Source organism: Haliotis rufescens, unplaced genomic scaffold (assembly GCF_023055435.1).
Source record: "Haliotis rufescens isolate VD_foot unplaced genomic scaffold, xgHalRufe1.0.p SCAF_11, whole genome shotgun sequence".
NCBI lineage: Eukaryota > Metazoa > Mollusca > Gastropoda > Lepetellida > Haliotidae > Haliotis > Haliotis rufescens.
This window is the reverse complement of record NW_025963791.1, coordinates 33,111,754-33,129,218: the sequence shown is the minus strand read 5'-3', so window position 1 is coordinate 33,129,218 and position 17,465 is coordinate 33,111,754. Positions and strand designations below refer to the sequence as shown.

Genomic DNA, 17,465 nt, shown 5'->3' with positions numbered 1-17,465 from the left:
CGTTCTTTGCACCGAATAAGAAATCGAATGTATTCTGCATCACAACATCGAGTATACTATTGTGATGAATATGTGCACCATCTTCTCTTTTCGAAATAACTAATAACATTTTCCACAATTGGATAAAATGTCAGTTCCATGACATGAAGAAATCAAGTCGTGTTCTAGTCCTTCATAAACACACCAGTTGTTTTGCGAACATCCTTCCACATATTCGGACTTTGAAGCTATTTTAAAAAAAAAAAAATTCCTATTTTACTTGCATATTATGAACAAATCTGATTCTGGTTGAATAGCTAGACACCACACACAACAAGGATGCATTGTTTGCTATGCCCTACAACATGTGTGTCAACAACAAGGGCAACATACTCGTGTCTGACTGTGAGAAGAAGTCTGTAACATGTGTGACGCCAGAGGGGGGTGTTGTGTGGAGATACGCCCCTACCGGAGACAGAGCTCTCAGTATGCCTGCTGGTATCACAACTACCAGCACAGGAGACATCCTGCTTGCAGACATGAAAGCCAAGAAGATGATACAGCTGACAGATTCAGCGGAGTATGTCGGAGATGTTGCCACGTCACAGGCCGTACATTGTGTTCTTTGCGCGATACATGTAGATAGGCATGACACACTGTATGTGTGTGGTGAAAGTCAGATACGCAAAATCAAGTTCATGTAGTCACATCAATCATTGCATATATTCAAGCATCGGTATCGCTTGGTTAAAAGAAACCATTTCAATTTGGAAGACATGTTGTTTTTTTGTTGTAGGATGATAAAATACACAAGAAAACCGATCCTTCGAAATGTCATGTCTTAAGTCGATTATTTCATCATAAAATAACACTGCCAATAACAAACATAATGGGCAGTTTAAGGTAGTGAGTTCAGAATGTTGCAATTAGTGTTATCAGTTCTTCAGACTTTATTGTGATGGAGTTGATCCTGACCAACTGGTGCAATACTATACCTGAAAAATATGAGTGGAAAAACACAGTTACACATTTGTGTAATTTTCTTGACATTTGGTTTGTACTTAGATACATTTATAAATAATTGCTATATTGTGTTTATCCCCAGTACATGTTTCATTGTTTACAGTTACTATGTCACAATATGTGATTGCTTTTAAATAAGAAACTCTGTTAGACTGCATAGGAAATGTGCCCAATATTCATATCTTAATACTGTTGTTTATCCAATGAATAAATTAGTTTGAAGTGTGGACTTGAATGTGTTGTGTATTTCTTGATATTTCGTTAGAATGTTTACCCTTGTTCACATTTTTTTATTACTTACCTACTTCTTGAATAGTATTTCATCGTTCTTTGCACTGGATAAGAAATCGAATGTATTATGCATCACCATATCGAGTATACTATTGTGATGAATATGTGCACCATCTTCTCTTTTCGAAATAACTAATAACATTTTCCACAATTGGATAAAATGTCAGTTCCATAACATGTAGAAATCAAGTCGTGTTCTGGGCCTTCATAAACACACCAGTTGTTTTGCGAACATCATTACACATTTTGGGACTTTGAAGCTATTTTGAAAAAAAAAAATTTCCTATTTTACTTGCATATTATGAACAAATCTGATTCTGTTTGAATAGCTAGACATCATGTCAATGTTTCCGGTTCCGTCAGATTGTCTGCTTTCAGAAAAAAACTATTCTTTGAAGATTTTCAAAAGTGTAATTGTGCTAGACATCCTCCCTGAGGCTAGGCGAACAGATGATGACAACACTAAACCATAAACTCGACATTCCAAAAAGTTGAATATGAGGAATAAATATGTGTAATGTCATGTGATTATTCCTGATTAATTCTCCATGTAGCACACATCCAGTCTATGTCATGTATCCAAGTACAACAGTTACAACCACAAAAAATATTCATATACATTTCACATATACTTTTACACTACGTATTTTTTTTCATCTATCCTCCATTCAATTTGAAAGTTTTCCACAATGTAATTCCCAAATTAACGTGTGGCTATATTTTTTAAAATATTTTATCATCAAACTGATGAGGCGACATTCTTTCACTAAAAGCTACATCGATCACAGTTCTCCACCTTTCGCAGCTGACCTTGGCATGTCCACATTCTCTACAAACCTTCACCTCCATCACACAATGGACTATACTCTCACACTTTGACGTCTGCCGATGGTGTTACTTTTGCCTCAGGAAAGCATATCCACCTAACTGTATTACGATCCTGTATGGTCAGACCTTTGCACTTGACTGTACGGTGATCCTTTATGACCTGACCTTTGCACTGGACTGTATGATGATCCTGAATGACAATGCCTTATTATCAGACAGTACGATAATCCTCTATGAAAAGATTTTTTAATCAGACTGTACAGTGATCCTTTCTCAACTGGTCTCTGTATCAGACTGTGATGATGACACTGTCTCATCTGACCTTTGTATCGGACTGTTCAACAATTTTGTATGACCTTACCTTTGTACCGGACTATGATGATCCTGTATGACAATGCCGTATTATCGGACTGTACAACAACCTTGTATGAAAGGGTTTTCCAATGAAACTGTACAGTGATCCTATCTCAATTGTATCACATTCTGTATCAGACTTACAGTGATGCTGTCTCTACTGATCTCTGTATGAAAAGATTTTAGTAGCGGACTGTGCTGTGATCCTGTTTCCATTGACCTTTGTATGTGACTGGCACGGTGACCCTGTCTCCATTAACCTTTGTATGTGACTGGCCTGGTGATCCTGTCTCCATTGACTTTTGTATGTGACTGTGCTGGTGATCCTGTCTCCATTAACCTTTGTATGTGACTGGCCCGGTGACCCTGTCTCCATTAACCTTTGTATGTGACTGTGCTGGTGATCCTGTCTCTATTGACCTTTGTATGTGACTGTGCTGGTGATCCTGTCTCTATTGACCTTTGTAGGTGACTGGCCTGGTGATCATGTCTATATTGACCTTTGTATGTGACTGACCTGGTGATCCTCTCTCTATTGACCTTTGTATGTGACTGGCCTGGTGATCCTGTCTCCATTGACCTTTGTATGTGACTGACCTGGTGATCCTGTCTCCATTGACCTTTGTATGTGACTGGCCTGATGATCTTGTTTCATCTGACCTTTGTATCAGATTTACGATGATCCCGTAGGACGCGAATGAGGCCTGGGGGTCTGGGATGTAACGTCCGATATCATTATCAAAGTAACCAATCTGTGATTATGCATGGTTATACTACTGTCATTGCAGTCATGAATATTTTATGTCAAATAAGCATCTAAACAACGACGTATCCGTGTCACAGGTATTCGAGCCTGCCGCCTTTTCCTTGGAATGGCCTTTATCGATGAACAACAACGACCTAGCGGCAATGGACAAGGACAGTACAACGCTGGCATATATGTGACTGGCTGAGGCTGCTTTTTACTGAGGAAGATTCTACTTATTATATAATGATGGTCGTGCTCTGGTTTATCGTCGCAAGGGGAAGTTTGTATGGATCTCGCACTGAAGAAACGATCGGCAACAGATTCCCAATGACGTCATCAGGCGGCTGACGACATCGATGTGACGGCAAATCTGGACGTGCTTTGGTGCTCGTGGTGGTGATGTTCCGCTATTGAGAATGTCTAGTATCTGTTAACCAACTCAAACTGATCGTGGCAATACCTGCTTCACTCTGAAATTACGATCCACAGGATCTTTGAGAGGTCATGTGCACGTCACCTGTTGTGAGGTACTATTAAAGGGAAGCATGTAATATCGATTTTGATAACCGTATCAAAAACAACAAGATCGAATAACCACTTCTCGTTTGTTTCATATTCAGCCACCATCAAATCATCGTCCAGCACTATCTGTCTTACGACAACAATGGGTCTCCCGCAAGGCGATCTTAATCCTTTTGCTTGCAGGACAGAGCTGGCAGCCACATGCACAAAAAATATTATTAGGCCACAGCTTCACTGTCTAACCAGATAGGAACTGGTGACACAGGGCACAGCTGGCAGCCACATGCACAATACTGTTATAGGCCACAGCGTCACTCTCTCACCAGATATAAACTGATGACACAGGGCACAGCTGGTAGCAACATGCACAATACTGTTATAGGCCACAGCGTCACTCTCTCACCAGATTTAAATTGTTGACACAGGACACAGCTGGCAGCCACATGCACAATACGGTTATAGGCCACAGCGTCACTCTCTCACCAGATTTAAATTGTTGAGACAGGACACTGCTAGCAGCCACATGTACAATACTGTTATAGTCGACAGCGTCACTATCTCTCCAGATATAAACTGATGACACAGGACACAGCTGGTAGCAACATGCACAATACTGTTATAGGCCACAGCGTCACTATCACGCCAGATTTAAATTGCTGACACAGGACACAGCTGGTAGCCACATGCACAATACTGTTATAGGCAACAGCGTCACTATCTCACCAGATATAAACTGTTGACACAGGGCGACCTAGGAGCGGCAGACAACCTGCATGTATAGCCGTAGTTGTTATGGTGATATGTTTCTCTGTGCTAGGATTTTACCACAGTATGCTGGTCACTTGGCATTTGCAAACATTACATATATAGACATTACATTACACAGAGAATATAAAGAAAAAGACTCTTTGTTGATGTTGTGTTCAGTGGCTATGTGACCGCTTCTGTGGTCTGGTGCTGGAGCGTCTGGAATTCGATCCCCGGGCGCGTCATACCAAATGACGGTAAAATATGGTTCTTGTTGTTACCCTGCCTGGGGCTCGGCATTAAGGAGCTAAAACTAAGGATTGGTCGGCTCGGAGTCAGTATATTGTGTGAGTATTCATGTTAAACTGCGGCATGGTATATCAGTGTGCCACTATAATTCGGCATCAGTCTGCACTGGTACAAACAGTCACACACACACACACGCACGCACACACACACACACACACACACACACGCACGCACGCACGCACGCACGCAAGCACACACACACACAACACAACTCAAGACACGCACACACACACACGTCGCTGAATGAGTGCAATAATCTTGGACGCGACGTCACCTCACCTCACCTCAGTGGCTGTGATTCAAATTGTCCAGATATCCATGTTTTGAAAGTAAATGGTTACAATTGTTTAGATTCATTGCAAATCCCGTCCCCGCCGGCGCAGATGGTGACACCTGGATTAACGGGGTTTCACTCTCACTGTCTAACTACAGTCAACCTGCCTCGTGCTTGTTTTTTTTGTAATATTTATCATTGAAACATTTTCTGTATTTTCAATCATTGACATAAAGTATTCATTGTTTTGAGGACTCTGAGAAAGACAAACTAAACCCAATTCACTCCTACAGAAAAGAATTAATTTGAATATAAATATTTATTTGGAAACTTACAGTAACTTCAACGTACATCCTTCCAACATCGATATTTCAAATTTCGAGAAAGGGAGAAGACTTGTTGTTCACAATCCAGAGGGAAATCCAAAAAGGAAAGTGATAAACAAATTGATAGGTGATGAGCTGTTCGGAATCCAAATACTAATTCGATATGAGGAAAATGCATACAGTTATATTTGTTGTTACATACGATGAAACCGTGAGCAAATAAGGCTATAATGGTGTTATGTTTTTCGTGTGACTGATTTTTTTTCAAAAACAATACTTACAAAAATAAGTAGTCTGATTGAACAAGTATTATTTGATGGTGAGAGGTTGATTGTTCCAATGAGAAGCAAATGTGGAGGAACAGCGTCTGTGGTCAAATGTTGGTGGAATGGTGAGCATTGAGACGCTGGTCGATCTGGGGTATCTAGATGGTACATATTCCCTTACTAAGCTCAAAAGATATGATGGAGCTGAGCCTTTAATACATAGGTAGGCGATACTCAGGATCTTATGTTCGATCCTTGCTGAGGCCGGTATCCAGTGGAGGTGAATCAAGACTGGTGAGATTTAGGAGTGTTTGTTATTTCATGTGATAATTCGGGTTAAGTTGTACAGAACAGTCTTTAGTTATAGTACAAGGACACCAACTAACCTCAACATGCATCAACTCGATAATTCGAAAATGACGAATGCAGGTTTAACTGAATATTCCCAACGGAAACGCTGTCTTTTACCTGATCTAATGCTGACAACCCTTCTCCCAGAAAAAGAAAAACATGCATTCACAATGTTCCTCCAAATATGATACGATATGTAAGGCATGTTATACTGGTGTGGATGGGCATTTGTTTTCCTTCGGTCGTCACATTCCTTCAAAACTTGAAAGCGATGTATAGGAGTAAGGAGAGAATTGTGACAATAAGGCTTCACTAACTACGTGTACAGTTTAATCCACTTCTTTCCAGCTTACACGCCATGATGAAACTGAAATTCAGCGTTGAAACAAACTCACTCACCCTCCATTACCAGAGTGTTGGTACATGGCATAAGTTGAAATGTAAATGGCTGTCTGTTGGAACGCGTTCCACATTGTTACCTGCCACTTGGTGCATTGACGTCCATCAGAACACAAACTAATCTAAGTGAAACCAATGTATGTACTTTTGTGAATTTTAAGATTTTGAGTCGAAATAAGTATACACATTGATGTCGAAAAGGTACATATAGAATAACTAAATCAACAACCAAATCATAAATACATCATAATGAATAATTTGTCTGAGTCCTAACGCAAAACTTCACCTGGATGTAAACGAAAGTAAACACCGTAATACAAACTGTGACAATAGGAAGCTGCACCATTCTGAATAGGAGGCGAGAGAAGTTGAAGCTGAAGAGACCCAGAGATGTGATGACACTAAACCGTGGAAAACATTCATCACTTTGGGCTTTCCTCCTTAAAGCGACCCGTGATTTACCAGAAACACTGCTCAAAGTAGAGGCAGAAATGGTAAAATGTACGGATACTGTATGGATAATGTACAGATACTGTACGGATAATGAATGGATAATGTACGGATAATGTACAGATAATGTACGGATTATGTGCGGATAATGCACAGATAATGTACATATACTGTTCTAATAATTCACGGAAAGTGCACGGATATTGTACGGATAATGCACAGATAATATACGGGTAATGCATGGATAAGGCACTTATACTGTACGGATAATGCCACGAAACGCAATAACCCCACAGCACAGGTGAATCTTAATGATAAAAGCCTTTACAGAATCATTTCAGAGACTCATTTTAGAGCAAGGTATTCGCTGTGACCTCCACGCATGTTCGTGTCAACGAATCAGGATTCATCACGTACTACAAATGTCAGTATGCAAAGAGATCAAATCATTTCCGTCTCCACGATACTGTTTCCACGTCCTGCTGTACTTTAGATCGGTTGTCAGGGACCTCTTTTACTGTTGCTTTGATGACTTTGGCCTCACACAATCCCAGTCCCTTCTCTGTATCATACTGAACACTTCCTTGTGAATACATCTGACTGTGTACAAACAAGGCCAAAACATGGACTGTGCGTTGAACTGTATTTTGATATGTATATTCGGTGATGGACTTTATTAGAAGACTGACAATGTCATGCACGTTATCATCACTCAATACTATTACAGCAGACATTCCATACAATGTTGCTTTACAAAGTCAATATGATGGGTTTCTAAGAAGGGCAGCACTGTGAAATCGGTACATGGTCACTTCTTGTTCTGACACACATATGCATGTTCACACACGACGGTGCACAACATCTTGCGATATAACAATCAGCTTTGATCGCTTTTGAGTGCCCACTTGTCAAGATTTCACAGTTGCCTTGCTTGTAGGTTATGCGGAAGGGACAGGTTGGCGCAGGTGTGTGTAAAACTGACAAAATAAAGACATCTGATATGTTGTCGTCTGGGTCTCGAATACTAACGTTCAGTTACCTAACTTGTATTGTGAAAGAGGGGGCGTTTCTATTTACTGCAAAGAAAGGCGTGGTTTAACACATGTATTCATTTACACCGGCTGTTTGAAGTATTTACAAATTTAACAGGAAAAACGTGCGCATTTCGAATAAGGTCGACAATATCATACCTGCGAGTTGAATTGGTATTAATTAAACCTGACCTCAAATTCTCACAATAATTCATATATTTATTATTAGTTCATCTCTGCAAGGTAAATCCTTAATTGTGTGGAAACAACAAGCTTGCTCTGATAGCGGAGTCAGTAACTTAAGGCGAGAATGAGTTCAAGAATAATGAGAGAAAGGTTTAGTCTAAAATATAAGTATAAACAAAGATATAGATCCCAACCCACGTTTCAAAAACGCCTTGTTTGTCGCACGCTTATCACAAGAGCGAATCAATGTGAACGGTTTGTTACAATTTGTGACGACAATTTGTATATTAATTGGTGTACTCAACACGTGAATGGGTTTGGTATTATCCCTCTTTAAACAGTATTTCAGTAATACCATGTCAGCTTGATGCGGAAGGTAAGTCCGAAGTGGCTCTCAACAACATATTTTCAGTGTGTGCCAACCACAATTGACCCATTACAGAGAGCAACGAACTAATGATTTATGTGACATCTCACTTCTTGTTTTACAGATGGCGACATCCCAGATTGAGAAAGTCAGAAAATGCCTCACTTGTGTGATCTGCCAGGAACTGTACACAGACCCCTGTACACTGAGGTGTGATCACACATTCTGCAGGAAATGTGTCACTGCATACATCCAAACCAAACCAGATGCTGTACAGTCCAAGACGATACCCTGTACCTTGTGTCGATGACACAATGAAATGAAAAACGCTGAACAGTTGTCAAATCAAGCACAAAGAAAAACAGCTGATGAATGAAGTCAAGGATATGACAGACAAACAAACTAAGCAACTTTAAGCAGATGTCAGGCTTGAAGAGATTGATGTGCAGATGTACAGACAACATTGTGAGTTCATTGACCAGGCCTTGGTATCGGACTGTAAGATGGACCTGTATGACGCGTATCAGGCCTGGGAGTCGGGGCTGTAGAGTTGGGGGATGTCAGGGACACAGACACAGCAGACACACGGAGAATAGATGACATCAGGTTCACACCTGACACTGACAACGTCCAGCACATCCTAGATGACCTACAGCTGGGGAAGATTGACGTCACATACCAGGATGAGGGACGATGTCTGCCGTCTCCAGTGAGAGTTGACACGATTGATGGGAAGATGGCGGGTGTTGGGGTGGAGCCTGCTGTACGTAACGTCACAGTCCTGGTTGTAAATGGTATACAGACAGTTGTAGTCACTGACATAATAACGGGTGTGTGACATCTTTCACTAGAAACAATCAACCATGTCAAAGTAGACTTTCCCGGGGTAACTGTCCCTGGGGTGTTACACAGTGTTGAAGGAGAACCAGGTGATAGTTGCTGTCCCTGCATCCCGTCAGATTGTAACAGTAGAAGTGACACCTGACCTGGTGCTGCTCTCCCAACCATCACAACAAGCAAGGGGTACTACAGTCTCACTGTTCTGAGTCCGCCTGTGTTGATATCCTGGACATGATCAGTCACCTGCTGAGGTCAGTTGCTACACACAGCAACGCGACACTGTTTCCCTACCCCTACTACATGTGTGTCAACAGTAAGGGCAACATACTTGTTTTTGACCGGGGGAAGACGTCTTTGACGTCAGAGGGGGATGTTGTGGGGAGATACGCCCCTACTGGAGACAGAGCACTCAGCCCTCATGGTATTTCAACTACTCCAACAGGAGACATCCTGCTTGCAGACAGCAACAAGGTGATACGGCTGACAGAGACAGGGGATTATGTCACAGATCATCAGGACATTGGCTGTGATCCAAGGGGATTGTATGTAGATAGACATGACACACTGTATGTGTGTGAAGAAAGTCAGATACACGAAATCATCTTCACGTAGTCACATCACCTATTGCATGATTTCAATCATCAGTATCACTGGTGTTAAATGCACTACAACAACTCAAAATGGACTCTTCCGATTGTGGTGTGAATTGTTCATACAAAGGTGTACCCACAGACATTATTTCCACATCATTACACATCACATTAGACAAGACAAATCAAGACAAGACAAGACAAGACAAGACAAGACAAGACAAGACAAGACAAGACAAGACAAGACAAGACAAGACAAGACAAGACAGGACAAGACAAGACAAGACAAATCAAGACAAGACAAGACAAGACAAGACAAGACAAGACAAGACAAGACAAGACAAGACAAGACAAGACAAGACAGGACAGGACAGGACAGGACAGGACAGGACAGGACAGGACAGGACAAGACAAGACAAGACAAATCAAGACAAGACAAGACAAGACAAGACAAGACAAGACAAGACAAGACAAGACAAGGCAAGGCAAGACAAGACAAGACAAGACAAGACAAGACAAGGCAAGGCAAGGCAAGACAAGACAAGACAAGACAAGACAAGACAAGACAAGACAAGACAAGACAAGACAAGACAAGACAAGACAAGACAAGACAGGACAGGACAGGACAGGACAGGACAGGACAGGACAGGACAGGACAGGACAAGACAAGACAAATCAAGACAAGACAAGACAAGACAAGACAAGACAAGACAAGACAAGACAAGACAAGACAAGACAAGACAAGACAAGACAAGACAAGACAAGACAGGACAGGACAGGACAGGACAGGACAGGACAGGACAGGACAAGACAAGACAAGACAAATCAAGACAAGACAAGACAAGACAAGACAAGACAAGACAAGACAAGACAAGACAAGACAAGACAAGACAAGACAAGACAAGACAAGACAAGACAAGACAAGACAAGACAAATCAAGACAAGACAAGACAAGACAAGACAAGACAAGACAAGACAAGACAAGACAAGACAAATCAAGACAAGACAAGACAAGACAAGACAAGACAAGACAAGACAAGACAAGACAAGACAAGGCAAGACAAGACAAGGCAAGGCAAGGCAAGGCAAGGCAAGGCAAGGCAAGGCAAGGCAAGTGACTCCCAGGAAAAATATGTAATAAGTACTGTGGTGTGCTAGCTTGTATAAAAACAACAAGTCGGAACATGGTGAATGAATGTGTGTATGAAGTCACTTGATATTATTTGACTTGTTCTTAAGTAACTCAACCTATAGTCCAGATCCTTCCATGGAATGTCTCCAAATACTGCACGTCTGGGACAGGTGCCGTGATTTTGATGTCAAACACAACTGTAAGAACACAGTTTTTTGCATCACATGTGAAAATGCAAGCAGAGGCATTTCAACCTTTTCTTGAAGGCCCCGATATTTTTCCTACCACCAACAATATATCTGGAGTGAGTGAGTATGGTTTTACGCTGCTTTTAGCAATATTTCAGCAATATCACGATGGGGGACACCAGAAATGGGCTTCACACACTGTAGGTTTATAATGTGACATAGGTTTATAATGTGACAATCAAACACATTATCCACTAGGCTACCCCACCTCCCCCAATTTATCTGGAGGACTTCACCAAATTAGGTGACAGCTGACTCAATAATCTCTACACTCATCTTTGACCCATAATGCTGTTCAGTGCGGTGCAACTTTAAAGAGCATATTGAAAAATGGATGACTTTCTTCACAGATTCAAAATATACATATTGACTATAATCTTGACTGATTGTATTTTGTACTACATCTACATCTGTTGATTATACAGGCTAATTAAACCGGCGCCTGGAAGACGACTAAGAGTTGGAGTGTTGTTTCCCTTTGAAACAGAAGTCCCATGCCTCTGGCTTCCATTGGAATAACGTTATGATCACTTCAGAGGTCTCAAAGTGTGCGCTTGATATTTTTGTTTGTTGTTTAACGTGGCATTCATCAATATTCCAGCTATATGACGATGGTATGTAAACAATCGAGTCTGGACCAGACAATCCAGTGATTGATATCATGAGCATAGATCCTCGCAATTGGGATACGATGGCATGCATCAATCAAGTCAGCGAGCCTGGCCACCCGATCCTGTAAGTCGCCTCTTACAACAAGTATACGGCAAGCATGGGTTGCTGAAGGCCTATCCTCCCTGGATCTCCATGGGTCGTGTGCTTGAGGAAAACAATAGTGACAGTGGCAGAGCTCCGGTTTGTGAAACCGTTGCACAAAATCCTCTGCACTAAATATTCAGCTTTCATCAATCCTCCACTCTATTCCAAACGTCAGCCCAAATTAAATTCATAAATCAGACAATGTAGAACTTCACTTTATTATCAGGGCTACAAACTGACTGAGGTGAAGTGACACAGGTCGACACATATGATGACACACAACTTCCGCCTTGACTGAATCAACACCTCCTGCAGCTGTCCTTGGACTGTCGACATTCACCTCCACCACACACTGGACTTCACTCTCACACACACTCTACAATGCTTATACACAGTCTTCTGTGGTCATGAACTGCCCACACATGGAGTCTGGCGATGTTGTTTCTTGAGGGAGTGTTGTTTTTTCTCCCTCAGCACAACCTGCTTTGCCTTGGCCATTCTGAAACATGCACCAGTCAAAATGTCCAGTTAATTACTCACATAGGCTTGAGTGAATACTGAATTCCACAGCAGTTAGCAAAATTCCAGCTTTTTACAGCAGTTCGTAAATATTAGATGCAGACAGGATTGGAACCTTCTCTGTTCTTTAAATTGGTTCAGTGCTTGGGCCATTCGTATTTGTTTGTACCCATGAAGATCAGTGGTAGAATAGGTCTTCAGCAACCCATGCTTGCTATAAAAGGTGACTATGCTTGTCTTAAGAGGCGACTAACGGGATCGGGTGGTCAGGCTCACTGACTTGCATGGTAGATGCTCATGATGTCAATCCCTGGATTGTCTGGTCCAGACTAAAATAATTACTGACATAGCTGGAATAATGCTGAGTGTAGCCCTCAACAACAATTTGTCAACAAACAATCATATTTGCTTGAGTCCTACATATTTCATCATAAGTTGGGCAATTCACACTGACATTGTTGATCCCAACATGGATCCCAGGTTAGAATATGTCCTCAGTAACGTATGCTGGTTGTAAAAGGCGACCAAAGGGACCGAGTGGTCAGGCTCTGTGACTTGATTTGTTGTGTTTCATTTACCCTGTTGGAGTGGATCATTGCTCACAATATCAATCACTTAGTTACAAGTCACACAAAGAAGCAAAATTTATCCCCAAACCCTTGCGCCATATCAGCTTCAACGCATCTGATAGATAGATAGCTTAGAAAATGGACCAAATGGTATTTTCAGTTTGGCTTGTATACTGGTATCTTCTCCATGCAGTCAGCCTGGTTCAACAACTGCTTCCTCGTTGTGTCCGAGGTCACTACCAGATAGTCTCCCTTGGTGATCCGCCCAGCCTCCTGTGCAGTAAGGTCAACTCAGATATCAAGTCAAGAATTCATGTGGCCGCGTATCTCTCAACATACACCTGGTGTCACTACACTCTCATTAAAACCAGATCTTTGTGATCTCTATGAATGAGTAGCGAGCACGAGGATTGTATTTGAATGAGACTGGTATCATTACAGGGTATGACTCTGTATTATCGCGGGCTCTATATTATTGCGGTATCGATAAATCTGGTAATCCACACTCATGTCGACTGTTTACTTATGCAAATCTTAGCACGATATTTCATCGCATGATCGAATACAGGACTCGTTGTGGTATGTCACGTATACACACTTTAACTTTTTCATGGTAGTTTCTTGAATATATTTGGAGTGGAAATACCCCTGCCTCCATTCTAATAGATCAGAAAAGAACCCATTTGTTTGGACGAAGTCCCTTGACCCAACGTAGGTCGTATGAATACCGATTGTGCATAATACAAATCAGGAAGTGAAGCCACATGATCCACATGTATCACGCCACAACATAGCCATACCCCGGTAATATAGAGCTGCCCGCCCTTCATTCGCTAATGACAGGTGCTTTGTTTACCGAACTCGGTAAAGAAAATCAGGATCGATCAATCCTTATTGATGTGTCATAAAAGTTGAACAAAGAACAAGCATTTTGTGTATGACATATTTAATAAGTTTGTAAGCGTGCGCCATTACGATCCATTATAATTTGACTACCGCGATAATATATCGTACCATGCTATAATTACACACTAAGCTCTGGAGATGAGGTGAAAATATAGGGACCAATATCACTTTCAAGATTATTTCATTTTTGCAGTGACTTGCATCACATAACGGTGTGCCCGTTAACATTACTTAGTGATATTGGTATGATTTTGCTTTACGTTTCAGGAAAAGCTATTTTATCTGTGGTATATTTCTTTTTTGGAACATTTATGACATGTCGATCACCACACCTGCCACATAACCGCTGGCCCAACCTTTTACTTCTTGTTCTGCTGCAAACCCACATTACATGCATTTTGGCACATAATTGTACAAATACGAATGCGTAGGACATCTTAGGATATTACAAACATGCTGTTTACAGTGTGTCCCGCGTGTGTATATTGAAATGTGCCGATCTCTAGCGTTGTTACAAGAATCATCCTTGATTCGATCCAGGAACCTACGTTGCCATCAGATTTGATCGCTTATGAATCACCACTAGTCGAGATTTCGCAGTTACCTCCCTTGTATTTCATGCGGAAGGGACAGGCACAGGTGTGAACCGAGGCGGGATTTGGTTATTTAAAGGCATCCAGGACGTACAATTGAATCTCACACAGTGCACATGAAGAACTAGTATACCTGTTTATTCAGGACATCGACAGCATCAAACTTATGTAAGGTTTGTATTTCTTAAATTTAAACTTAATAACACACGAAACGTTAAACGAAGAGAAACCGAAAGTAGGAATTGTTGGCCCCAAGAAAATAGAAAAATGTAAAGTATATTGATTTAAATTTCTTTTATTGTTATGGGTTTTACAAATGTTTGACATTCAGGTAAACAATGTCATTCGTCGACGTGTAAAAATGACACAATAAAGATATGTTGACTTGGTCCTGAATACTAACGTTCACAGTTACCTCCCTTGTATTGTGACTGTGAGGGGGGCGTGTCTACAACCAGTAAATCAAGGCTTGGTTGGTGTTGACGGAGGTGGATTACAGGTCATCAATACAAGACCCTATTGGTAGTTGTTTTAAAGTTAGCTTTTAATATAAAAACAAATGCGCATTTGAATCAATGACGACAGTTTACTGCCACATCTACATGAGTGAAGTTGACATCAAATCTCATCTCACATGATCACTATACATTCATATATTCAGTTTCGGTTCGTCTATTCCAGGTTAATCTTTTATTGTGTCGATCGAACTTGTTCTCATGACAGAATTTATAAAAAACTATAATGTAGGAACATGTTTTATTGAAACAATAGTATAAACAAATACATAGACACACGCTTCTGAAACACCTTGTTTGACATGAAGTCACGATTTTAGAATCTGTTATTCCTGTAGCACTATGGATTGGTCGATATGGTCATTTTTGTGACAAGAAATGATATGTTAACGACTCATTCGACATGGATTTACAGAGGCGTTTCAGCATACTTAGTGGTGCACACAGTTCATGATGGAGTGAGTGAGTTTGGTGTAATGCCGCTTTATGCAGTATTTCAGTAATATCATCCCGTGTCAGCTTGATATGGAAGGTTAGCCCAAAGTCGCACTCAAGAAATGTTATTGTCTCAAACAGAACACATGCTACTCCATTACAAAGACGGAACAACTTCAGCTGAAATTATTTCTTGGAAAAGTGAGCAGTTATTTATGTTTTACAGATGGCGACGTCGCGAGCTGAGAAAGTGATGGAGTTCCTCACCTGTGTGATCTGCCAGGAACTGTACACAGACCCCTGTACACTGAGGTGTGATCACACATTCTGCAGGAAATGTGTCACTGCAAACATCCATACCAAACCAGATGCTGTACAGTCCAAGACGATCCCCTGTGCCTTCTGTCGACAAGATACCAAGGTCCCCCACCCCAGCTGGCCAGTGGAGGAGTGGGCGGGGCAGATCAAACCCAGCATCATTATACAGGGGCTGATTGACGTTGTCAAAACAGGTAATGGTTTATTATATTATGAATTACACATTCATTTCACAAACTGAAATCTATTAATAAGAATCATGTTTGTGATAAAGGCATGTTAAAGGGTACTCATTATTTGTTTAAACATGCAGTATAATTACAGTATTGCTGTTAACAGTATGTTCAATGATACCAATTGACTCCACTAATCGACTCCTGAAAATATACTTTTGTTACAAACATGACTCTAACTGTAATCACGGCATAGAAATATTTACAATATATTTTGACGTCGGGACGATGTGCACTGGCAATGCTTATTGACCTGCTGATTATTATCGGTTTACATGATGCTAATATAATCAGATCATCCATAAAGCCCTTGAAAATATTATTATCTGAAAACATCTACAAATGGCAGTTTATTAAAAGGGTATTTGTAATGATAGAATGTTTCAGTTTGATATTAGTGAGTGAGTGAGTATGTATTTTTGCCGCCTTCAGCAATGTTCCAGAGATATCACTGCGGGAGACACAAGAAATGGGGTTCACACATTTTACTCATGTCGGGAATCAAACCTGGCTAACACTTAAACCTCTTGGCTTCCCCATCGCCCATGATAATCATGATCATGAACTTATAAATGTAATTGTACCTGTTGAAACTACATGTACATAACTGGGTGAATGAGTTCAGTTTTAAGCCACTGCCAATCATGCCAATACAGGGCTTCCACAACAAACCCATGCGCGTGACAAGCCAACACTTTACCTCCAAGCCTACACCCAACGCGCTATTCGTGCATTGAAAATAGTTGAGAGGGGGTGATTTTACCTGGATTCTCAATCTTCTAATTTATATAAATATTCTCATGATATGTCAAATAACTATAGACATGTCCACTTACAGGTTCCGCTTCATGTTGCTCAGTGTGTGAGAAGTTAGGGGAGACAACTCCGGGAGCCTCATGGTGTTCTGAGTGTCAAGTGTCCCTCTGCGAGAGATGTGTCAAGATGCATGTTGCAAGTCCATCATCACATGACCATGAGATCTGTGACATTTCAGGGGAGGTCAAGGTGAAGAGGAGGCGCAAGGTCATATGCAGGGAACATAAGGATGAGGTTATAAAGCTTGTATGTAAAGACTGCCCCAAAGCTGTGTGTCAGACATGTTGTGTTGTTTACCATAGGAAATGCGAGTCTGTCGTTACAATTCAGTCCATGTTGTCAAACCTGAAATACCATTTAAGAAGGCATGCTAAACAGTTATCAAAGAAAATACATAGAAAAGTAACAATTGTTAAGAAAACAGACGAGAAAATTAGCGGAATTGAGAAAAACAAAATAGCAGTAGAAAATCACATTAAATGTGCTGTTGAGGAGAAAGGAAAACAACTGATTAATGAATTCAAGGATATTACAGACAAACAAA

General features: G+C 40.9%; 1 protein-coding gene across 2 annotated transcripts in view; it reads left to right on the top strand.

Annotated features, from left to right (window-relative positions):
• Nucleotides 1-14,623: 14,623 nt before the first annotated feature.
• Nucleotides 14,624-17,465, top strand: part of LOC125378018 — a 29,964-nt gene continuing 27,122 nt past the window's right edge. Inside the window, exons 1-3 of one of the 2 annotated variants that reach the window (XM_048392614.1) lie at nucleotides 14,624-14,772; nucleotides 15,781-16,066; nucleotides 16,944-17,395. In XM_048392614.1, the coding sequence (XP_048248571.1) occupies nucleotides 15,781-16,066; nucleotides 16,944-17,395 (738 nt within the window). In that variant the 5' untranslated portion in view covers nucleotides 14,624-14,772. Of the gene's footprint in view, nucleotides 14,778-15,780; nucleotides 16,067-16,943; nucleotides 17,396-17,465 lie in introns of both variants that reach the window. The other variant, XM_048392613.1, reaches the window with a different exon arrangement.